This window comes from Scardinius erythrophthalmus, assembly GCF_964197995.2.
Source record: "Scardinius erythrophthalmus genome assembly, chromosome: 14".
NCBI classification, from domain to species: domain Eukaryota; kingdom Metazoa; phylum Chordata; class Actinopteri; order Cypriniformes; family Leuciscidae; genus Scardinius; species Scardinius erythrophthalmus.
In genome coordinates, this window is record NC_138234.1 from 24,770,551 (window position 1) to 24,781,652 (window position 11,102).

At 37.0% G+C, this 11,102-nt stretch overlaps 1 protein-coding gene across 4 annotated transcripts in view; it reads right to left on the reverse strand.

Moving 5' to 3' along the window:
- The window catches only part of ap3d1 (adaptor related protein complex 3 subunit delta 1), a 31,370-nt gene extending 21,039 nt beyond the window's left edge, over window positions 1-10,331 (reverse strand). For all 4 annotated transcript variants that reach the window (XM_081385341.1, XM_081385339.1, XM_081385340.1 and 1 more), the window contains exons 1-11: window positions 9,806-10,331; window positions 4,070-4,165; window positions 3,900-3,980; window positions 3,203-3,283; window positions 3,014-3,121; window positions 2,801-2,930; window positions 2,571-2,710; window positions 1,857-1,930; window positions 1,688-1,737; window positions 1,542-1,591; window positions 337-385 (exon numbers count right to left, since the gene is read on the reverse strand). In XM_081385341.1, the coding sequence (XP_081241467.1) occupies window positions 337-385; window positions 1,542-1,591; window positions 1,688-1,737; window positions 1,857-1,930; window positions 2,571-2,710; window positions 2,801-2,930; window positions 3,014-3,121; window positions 3,203-3,283; window positions 3,900-3,980; window positions 4,070-4,165; window positions 9,806-9,901 (955 nt within the window). In that variant the 5' untranslated portion in view covers window positions 9,902-10,331. The remainder of the gene's footprint in view (window positions 1-336; window positions 386-1,541; window positions 1,592-1,687; window positions 1,738-1,856; window positions 1,931-2,570; window positions 2,711-2,800; window positions 2,931-3,013; window positions 3,122-3,202; window positions 3,284-3,899; window positions 3,981-4,069; window positions 4,166-9,805) is intronic.
- Window positions 10,332-11,102: the final 771 nt, after the last annotated feature.

An 11,102-nucleotide genomic window follows, 5' to 3' on the forward strand; every position in this document is an offset into this window, starting at 1 on the left:
GTTTTTGAGAAACAAAACATGGCAGTCCAGGATTCACAGAGCTACTCTACGGCCGGCATCACTGGGACACCGATAACTCGAACTCCTGCAAGATAATTCAGATTACTTAATGCACATTGAAATATAGTTGCTTTTCGTAGGAACTTTTTCTTGAAGTTCCTCAAGCTAAAAAGTTACGAATGACTCTTGCCAATTTCCTATTGAAGCACTGAGGTGTCTTCGAGTTATCCGAGATGGAGATCTACATGTACTCCATCTACAGGGCCAGAGGGGGGGTCTCAGAAACACACAGACAATGAGAGAATGACACACTGCAGGCATTGACAGAAGGCTCACAGTTCTGGTCCGAGTCTTCAATCAGGATTCGCAGTTTCTGCACACAGAGCTGTGGAGCGGAGAGAAAGGGAAAACAGAAGGAGAGACAAAAGGCATTACTACCACGTTAAAAACCTTTCCACACCATCTTACATCAACGCCAAAGAGAAAGCCAACTTCAGATGGGTCAAGTGCTTGTTTGAAATCCACTTTGCAATGGCTGAATGCTGATATCTAGAGACTGAGGTGGCCAATATATAATATAATTGACAATTATTCATTCATTCATTTAGCAAATACCAAAATGTATTCAATTGTATGCATCTGAATATATATGAATATATGAATCAATATTTGTTTAATATTATAAAATTTAAAACATTGGCCCAATATTTGCTAGATACATTTTTTTTATTATAACAATAATATTAATTCTTGTGTGTTAGATTATCTGTTTCATCATTAATTGTAAAATATATGAAAGGACATATACTACTAAATATTGATCAAATTGTACACATTTATATGTATTTTAAATATTTTATTAATTAAATAAAATTTGAGAAATTGGATTTAACGTCCAATATTTATCCAATTCGCAAAAAATAATAATTTAATATGTTTGTGCTTTAGTTTTTTCCTTAATTGAACAGTAGGAAATTAAATGAATGGAGACATAAAATAATATTCATCCAAGGACATGAAGTATCAATGTAATTGTGATATATCGCTATATGATTTTATCAACACATTCTTATTCTATAGCATCTCCATATTGGTAGCTTTGACGAATTAACACACTAATGCAATGTTAAGTATGCCTGTTCACACCAAGAACGATAACTATAAAGAAAACGATAAAGTAGTTCTAAAAAAACGTTCTCAATATTAAAGAATAGCAGAGTTCACAGCACAGCTATAACGACAACAGCACAGAGAAACAATATCGTTGGAATCACTTTCAGAACGATTTTATCAGCTGATTAACGATAACAACATTGACAGCCAATAAGAATCCACCCTGCTTCAAAGAGCTCAAGCATTTAAATTGATAGACAAGCACCCGGTTAGAATAAACAGAACGAATTCGTCCGCTGGTGTGGACGCTAATATAGCGATCTTTATAGTTATCATTCTTGGTGTGAACGGGGCCTTAAATCTGACCGTATATTTCCGTGATTATATAAAAACTGCTGGTCAGATTGAGTAATGTGACAATGGCCCACCTGTATGCTAGCACTGTGATTGGGCATCCCAGAGGACAGTGAGATCAGCACTGAGGTAAAACAGGAGAGAGAAAAGACATCAGTGGTGTTGTTAAGAAATATGTGCTTGAGTACAACACCGGGTCACGGCACCAAATAATACTGACCTGCTATGACAGTGTTGACACACTCATACAGAAGCGACATGGCTGAGGTACTGAGAGAGGCAATGAGAGTAAGGACAAGAGAAAAAAGAAAAAAAAAAGAGATATTATATTTAACCCTAATATTTTTAGCCAGCTTTAGTGATTTGGTGTGTTTTAGTATCATTGTTACCTGTGGATGAGGTTTGTTAGGGGCTCGATCAGCTTCTTTCCCAAACGAGGCTCCAAAGGAGTGAGAGCACCAAACTTAAAAAAAAAAAAAAAAAAAACACACACACACACACACACACACACACACACACAGAGAAAAATCTCATTACAAAAAAAGCGTTGAATCTGTCCCCTTTAACCCCAAATGCATAATATTCAATATGCACAATTCTGAGGCCTCTAAATTATCAACATGATTAATGTACTACATGCCATCTGTCATTGATTGATAGTTTATAACTTTTTAAAAAGCAAAAGGCCTTTTAGTATCAAACTGCCCTCTGGTTGTGAAATACGTGCCATTTTGCTGTGAAATCTTACATAAGAGGAACTATTATGTTGTTAGTATTATTTCAGTTTGATGAATATTTATTCATCCATCATCCACATCATTGTATTGCATTGCATTTTGTGTTTTGCCCCACGATAAAAACAGCTTTGATCATAAAACTACACTTTAAATATCATCTTACTGAGACATATTATTGGCAGATATAGAGTGACAACTGATATGTATTTGCATTTTATGCAAGTGTTCTATGCTATTGTATATGGCTGTATAAATATCAGCACTGCGCCAAATCGTATAATTTTGTTCAGTTTTGGCTTATTTTTTATTTTTTTCTGACTGCATCAGACTTTACAGGGTTAAAACCCGACATATATAGTTTCTTACCAGCTTAATGATCTTAATAAGGACCCAGTTGTTGGTGGAGGAGGTCATGAGTTTGAAGAACAGGGGTGCCAGGGAAAGGTAGTTCTTGGGATTTCTTCTGGCCAGTTCACAGATGACGTTCACAGCCGCTGACTGGACACCTGGGACATACACAATCAAACGTTCAGGTGGAACGCCTGAAATATTAGCATTTAGTGAACCACATTAAGATGATGATTCAGCATTTGTACCGGGATCTGGGTCCTCCAGCTTCTCCTTGAGTCGTGGGAAGGCAGGACGCAGGGACTCAGGGTACTTCAGGAACACTTTATACATGATCAGCACCGCCTTCTTGCGAATGTATGGCTTAGTGTGGGACATCTGAGATGGAGGAAGGGTGAGAAGGAATGAATGTGTGCTGTATGTCAATATTTGCCTTGCATAAACACTCTGAATGGCTTTACCAAAGTCATGATGTCATTGGCCAGGTCACGAGCCAGGTCGGGGGTCACAAAGCAGGAAAGGCCAGTCAGAGCCACGCCGGTGTCATACTGGTTGGGACTACTGAGATCCTGGTGAGAGATGATGAAAGCATCCTATAGCAACCAGCATAATCAAAACAAATACAGGTGAACAGGAAGTTCAAAACGCACCTTGCGGATCTGATTGGTCGTCAGCATGATGACATCAGTGCCCTCATGAAAGCATTGCGATGCCGCAAGGTAGCCGATTCGCTGAAAACGAGAAGAAAAAAGGCATTTGTGAACCAATGTTGCTAACTAAAACTATTGAATTGTTGCCTTGGCAACTAACTGAGGTAAGATGTAAAGTACTAAAATAACAAAAACTGAAATAAAAATAAATGAAAGCCAAATATAAATAAAAAGAAACCCAGTAACACTTTAGTATAAGGTCATATTGGTTAATGAATTAACTAAAATTAACTAACAATCAGCAACACATTTACAATATTTATTAATCTTTGTTAACATCATTACAACTCTTAGTTCATGTCAGCTCAGGTCCATAAAGTATTAACAGTTACAACTTTTGATTTTTATTATGCATTCATTAATGTTGAAATTAACATGAACTAAGATTAACAAATCCTTACGAGAATTAATAAATGCTTTAGTAAGAAAGTATTTTCCGTTGTTAGTTCACGTTAACTAATAGCTAATTGAACCTTATTGAAAAGTGTTACCAAAAGACAAAAAAAAGAGACAAATAATAAATATAATAGAATAAAAAAGAAATATTAAAATAAAAGCTAATTAAAAATATTAATAAATAGTATATAAATAATACTAAAATAAGTTGCAAATGTAATTTTTCGACGCTGCCTCTCACCTTGTAGGTGAATTTGGAGGAGCTCATCACCTCCACGATGTTGAACGCAGCCCAGCTGACATCATAGCCAAGCATCTGCAACTGTTTGAAAGAGATATCAAAAGAATAAGTGATGGATTGAGCTTATTTTGAAGCAGATGGGAAAGGATATCAATGATTGGCAGTCTTACATAAGTGAGCTTGCAGACTGCATTGGCTTTAACTGCGATGTTGTCCTGTTTAAGTTCTTGTTTAATCTCATCGATGCATGTAGAGATGTATTTGGCCTGTTGAAGGAACAGGAAGTATTGTTAGAAAGAGAGAGACAAAAATAAAAACAATGCTCTCCATAACAGCCCTGGGCATCGTTTAGCTTCCTGTTGTCAACAGCATGTCAAATCACTGCCAGACCTTAACGGAGAAGAAAAGTGTTCTAATTAAAAGAGAGTGAGATTAAATGTTTTGCCTTGTCTTTACCTGACAACATCCCTAGATAGACATCTATCAAAGCAATATATATAAAGGTGATTATCAGCCATAATTAGCATTTTTTCAAAGGTATAGTAACCTAAATGAAGTCACGTTCCAAACCCAATTTTTTTTCCTGATAAACACAAAAAGATATATTTAGTAAAATGTCCAAGCTGCTCTTTTCCATATAATGAAGGTTGATGGGGACCAGGGACATAAATCTTTTCTAAAATTCAGGCAACTGGACATGAATGGAATGCTTCATGATTTTTCAGACATGTTCTCACATTAGGCTATATATATATAAGCCACAATCAAAGACGCATTGTTGAAACCCAGAAGCTAAAAATAATAATAAAAAACATGCTCAAAACTAGGTCAGTATGTTTGTGCGTGTACGCGTGAAGAATCAATGGATGACTAAAAGAACTGACAAAACCACAATATCTCATGGCCAGAGACATTAAATTGTTAAATGATTAAATGAAAATATAAAAAAAGAGAGAGAAGAACCTTCAACCAGCACTCAAGACACACACGCTCTCTGCATCTCAAGGACACACACAAAGTGTTGTTGTATGGGGCGAGTGTGGTGGTCATGTGTCTTTAGTCATGAGACAGCCAGAGCAGTGACAGGAGGGGAAGAACTGAAGGGCTTAGAGAACCTTTACATGGGCATAACCTCTCGTTTACCACAGTGAAGGATAGCAAGATGTCTTCACTGGGGTAAAGAGTGCAAATACGTGGTAAATGAAAGTTCTCCATAAGATTTCCACATCTTTTCGAAACCCTTGTGAATGATGCATTATGGGTCGTTTAAGCGCAGAGAGAAAATACAAGGTAAACAAAGGTTCTCCAGAAGGTTCTTTTCACGTCTTTACAACATTCTTCTGAATGATGCATTACAGATCATTTCCGACCACTGAGACTGAAAAAAAAAGGGATAAATGGAGATTCTCCAGAAGGTTTTCCTGAAAAATTCTTGTGAATGGTGCATTATGGTGCACATTGAACAAATAAAAATGAGGTAAAAGACGGTTCTTTTGTCAAATCTTCATGCAGTTCTATGAATGGTGCATTATGGGTCATTTCCAACCATTGAGACAGGGTAAAGGAATGTCCAACAGAAGATTTTCCAGACCTCTTTACAAAACCCCTGTGAATGTTGAATTATGGAGGCAAGAGAGGCTGAAATACAAGGAAACCAACAGGAACATCTTTACAAATGGTGCATTCTGGGTGATTTCCACTAAGCAATAGGTTGATAGGTTTTCCTGTCAAATCTTCATGTAGGCCTAGTTTTTATGAATGATGCACTATGGGTAATTCTCAAAAACTGAGACAGAAAATATGAAGATTCTTCAGGTTAGTGACAAATCTTCATGTTCTTATGAATGAAACTTATTCCTTCTTTCCCCGCCATTGACAGAACTTTTTAGCTTTCAGTGTTTAAGTGTTTAAGTGCATTACGCATCTTCAGAAAGAGTAGAGAATCTCCGGATCAAAACAGGCAAAAAAGCAGCAGAAACAGATGATAAAACCATTAATTATGCATGTAGTATGTTGGTTGAATAAAATACAAACAAAATATTCTGGGGGCAATGACATTTTGTGTGAAAATTATCACAAATTCTTGCAACTAAAAAAAAAAAAAAAAAAAAAACCACCAAAGGGGAAAGAGTTATGGGTAACTTCGACCCAGTAAAAATGAAACTAGAGGTAAACTAGTTATCAAATCGTCATGAATGATGCATTATGGGTAATTTCATCCCTGTAAGAACAAAACCATAAGGGAATAGAATGTTCTCCAGAAGATGTTCCTTGTCCCATCCTCATTCAGTTCTAATGAATCATGTATTATGGGTAATTTCAGCCCATTGCCATGACTGAAATATTTGTGAGTTAGCCAAGAGTTGGATTTGACCAGCTCAGCAAACCATCAGTCAAGTATGAAGACGAACTCAACGTCCTTCTCAGGCAAACAAGAGAGCACAGTCTGAGGAAAACCTGAAGTCCTTCCATCTTTTCAAGCACTACCAGCATGTTCAAACATGCCAATGATGCCCCAAAATTAATATTCAAACACGCCTATATCAAAACTACTTGGCTCAAGCATAGCTATGGTCTCCAAAAAAACATTTAGGAGGGCAGCTCACTAGTTCTGAGACCCAGCGAGTGCTTTGGCTAAGTACACCCACCTCTTGTGGAAAACAAATATAGAGGTCTCATATGAAACCACAGGCAGAGAGCAAACAGAGCAGTGAACACACATACGCACAGTCTGACAGTTCATTCAGGAGGCTATGAATATTTCACAGCACTGTCCGCTGTTGGCCAGGTAACAGACACGGCATCTAGGTACGCCGGTACAGGTTACATTGATGAAGCCTTGCTGATACCCGACTCCAGATGTTTGCAGATTAAACAGGGCCAGGAGACTAGAACTGGAATGTTAAAGCAATGAACAAAGCAAGTTTTAAGGATGTTTGTATTTGAGCGCATGGCACGTATGGTGTGATTAAAACATGGTTTGATAGTCAATTGAAATGAAAGTAGGAGACCAAAACCAGTCAGACCAGAATCAAGATTGTAGTATGATTGAAGTCAATGTAATGAGGTGCCAACTAACTACTTGAACAAGAATAATTACATATATGATATAAAAGTTTTCGAGAGCGATAACTCGGACAGCTTGCTATCTTCATAGATGAGTGGGAGCGATCATGATGCAACATTTTTTGCCACAGACTCAAGGACACATCGGACAATGCTGGTTGTTCAAGAAGGTTCACACCATCTTTAGCACATTAGAAACGCATGGCATCATTGTCCGGTGTTTACTAAATTTATTACATTTCATAACATCTGCTGGAAGGTCAAACCGGTGACTAAAATCAATATGAATCTCCAAAAAAGGGAACAGAATACTGACGAAGTTTAAGAGGGAAAGCCCTATTTGATTATAAATGCTCAGTTTTACAGCATCTTGTTCTCTTTTTCCCCAAAGGGAGGGGCGAGGCTGGAGCATATTGCAAAAGAGAATTCAGCTTTGTCATTATAGGTGAACAGGAAGCCTGAGGCCTACTTCCTACTTCATCATTTCATCTTTTTCAACCACAGATCACAAAATGAATGACAAGAAACCAACGATTTTCATCCCTGACACTGTGGTCAAACTGACAGATGTGATTTCATAGCCAAGACGACGGCTGCGTCTCAATACCTCTTCAGCTGCCTACCTAGACAACATTTTTGGGCATCTCAAACAAATTTGAAATCAAACATATTAGGGGATTAGCCTATAAGACCATTCGAACATTTAAAATCAAAAGTTTTTTGGGCATCAAATGCATGTTTGAACATTTTGGCCCTCATCTGAACTAGTTTTGTCACGATACCTGACTAAAATACCAATACCGAATCGATACCATTGCAATAAACTAAAACAACAGTAAAAGTAATTGAATAATACGACAGAACTTAAAAATCATTGTTATATTTAAAATAAAATAAAAACACGTTATCAATCACATTCGCTAAACTTTAATAATTCTGAACAGTTTGGGATAGGCATGGGTGACAGGATCAGAATCTTATTTCACGATATGAATAATTTATTTATTTTTTAATGCAATTTTAAATCGCAATACAGTCATCTTAAAATATATTTAAAATTATTTTATCTTTAAAATGAGCAAAGATGCAAATTACAATCAATATGACAAATAGGCATACAATATAAGATACAAATGAAATAAACAGTGCTTTGATATTTTTAGGTATAGGCTACAGTAGGTCCATTTAACATCAGTAGCATTCAAGTAAGAAATTATAATCAAATTTAAAAAAACACTGAATAGTCTTTAATCTATAAATTAACTATACACCTAATAAATATATTAAAGTTATTCAGTCAAGCAGTGGGTGATTTTCTCTTTTCTTTTGTTGTTTGATTAACATTAATCACACAGACAGCAGCAGGTTTATTACGCCTCCATCTCTTTAAGAGCTGATGCACGGATACAATACACTGGAACACCCCCCAATTTCTTTCTTAACCAATTAAGTTCGCTTGGACACACCGACTGTGTTCGCATGGATACTTGCCAGGCATTTTAGCATATTTTTGACCATTCAAGCGCAATAATCCGTGATAGAGATCTGAATTCAAGATCGCTTTCTATCTGAAGGCCAGCTATGAAATCTTTTTTGAGGCTTGTTCTTTATAAAAACTGTTAACATCAAAAACGTCCAGCACTTTGCTTTGCACACACATGTGCCGCTGTCACACATCAACTCAAATTATGAAATATGGCTCTTATTAGAATGCTGTCATTCTTAAAGTTCTGGAACTAATAAAATGTGGAACATTCAGTTTTTGATAGCAGGGTATCGCAATACCTTTCTAGTGCCGGTATATCGTGCAACACTCAACTGAACATTTCCATTCAAATGCGTTTGAACTCTCAAATTGGACATTTGTGGGCACATCAAATCGACCACATAACGTTATGCAAGTTATAATTTTTGACCTGAACATTTTGCATGATGTAGGTGCATTTGAACATTTAAATTGAATCACATGGCTGTCAAATATTTTGATTAAATGTTTTTGGGAATTATATACAGGTTTGAACCTTTTGGGAATCATAAAAGAATCAGAACATTTCCATTAAATGGTGTTCGAACACTCGAATTGAACATTTGTGGGCATCTTCAGCACATCAGAACGTTCAAATCTAACACATCGTACGCAAGTTCAAACGTTTGACAAGATCATTTAGTTCATATTGTAAATGTAGGACCATTTGAACCAAATATTTGGGCAGCATAGGTGCATTTGATAGGTGTTCGAACATCACAGGCATCATGCGCGATCGAATCTTTGAATCGAACATCGTAGAACGCGCCTGTGACGCCCCCCGAAAAGCTGTCTCCTAGATAGGCTTCTAGATAGGGTTTGTGACACGGCCAATCTCATGACACGCATAAGTGAGGCAAGCTATAGCCTATTGAATTAACATCTTTCTTTGAGCGTATCGAATCGGTTTATCACACGCATAATTACACAAAGAACAAGGTGGAATCAAATTTGTATTTATTTTAAAGAGTATATTTAAATAGGTGTCATAACCGTTAGCAATGCTAACTGGCCTCATACATGATAAACAAAACGATGACAGACTGCTCTAACAGCATTAACAGCTGTCACCTACCACACCAGGATTATTAAATCACTGAAATAATAATATTTCGTATTTAATATATAAATATAGTTCGTTATCTAAGCACATTTGACAGGTTATAGCCGGTTAGCTCACCTGAAATCAGGTGATTTGAAATCACTGACATGAGATCAACTTGATTCATTTACCACATGCGTTTAAGACATATTTACGAAAACATCCAATTCTGATTTTAATATAAAAGGAAATGAACTGATAGAAGTGTCTCACCTCATCTTCCTTATGGTTCCTAATGCCACGTACTAAATCCTGCAGGTTTTTATCGAACATCCGATCGATGCTCCCCTTCACGATCTTCAGAGCCATGATGAGTTCCCTCCTGTCCGACCGGACCGAACCGCAAACACGGGCTTTATCTGAGTACTGACCGGCCCGCAGGAGCGCTAGTCTCTCATTCAGTCCCGAACAGCGGCCTGTGCAGGAGGGGTTTTGCTCTTTCTGTAAGTGCTGATCTGCAGCGGACCCGTCTAGGAAATGGCTGACAAAATGGCGGACAGGTCACCTGACTGACAAACCCATCCACACTGCTAGCGCGCGACGCGACGCACTAGACGCTTCCCTGCGGGATTTTCACATTTCCTTCTTGATGTTGTGAAAAATGTTTTTTTGCAGTCACGGATTCATTTTAATTATTTGTATAATAATCTTTGCCAAGTTTCATATTGCATAAATTATTCTAATCAGCTAACGTTAATAGAAAACCTTACTTTCTAAACTAAGTTGAATCAAGCAGTGTAAAAAAAAAAAAAAAAAAAAAAAAAAACTGAATGATTAATCATCAAATAACTCCGTATTCATTTGTATTCTCCTATTTCCTCTTTTCGTTATTTTGTAATATCAAGTTACACTTTGAATTTACAAATAAAACTGTCCAGACCTGCAAGCTACCGCCTTTGCTACCGCGACGCGTCATTAGGTGTTACGTTCGTATGACGTCAGCGCTCAGTAGACCAATCAAAGCCTTTGTTTATACAAGCAACTGAACGAGGTTGCCGTAAGCCAAGAGTATTCATTATTAGAATATTAAAAACTATAAAAAATATTAAAAAAATAAATAATTAAAATGTTACTGAGCTGGTGATTTACATAACATACGCTATTTAAATTAAATTAAATATTATTTTACACATTGTTTAAAGTATTACCAGTCAATGTCATAATGTGTATGTTTTTAACCCCATTGTTCCATACTACTCCTACTAAGACTGAAACATACAGACTATACCAGGGATGGGCAACTTCAGTCCTGGAGGGACAATGTCCTACTGAGTGTAGCTCCAACCCTAATCAAACACACCTGAACAAGCTAATCAAGGTCATCAGGATTACTAGAAAGTTACAGGCAGGTGATTTTTTCAGGGTTGGAACTAAACTCTGTAGGACAGCGGCCCTCCAGGACCGAAGTTGCCCATCCCTGGTCTATACTGTGTAGTAAGCACTAGGCAGTATGTTAGTATTCTATTCCAAACATGTCCAGTGAATATCCTTATAACAACATTGTCGGCCA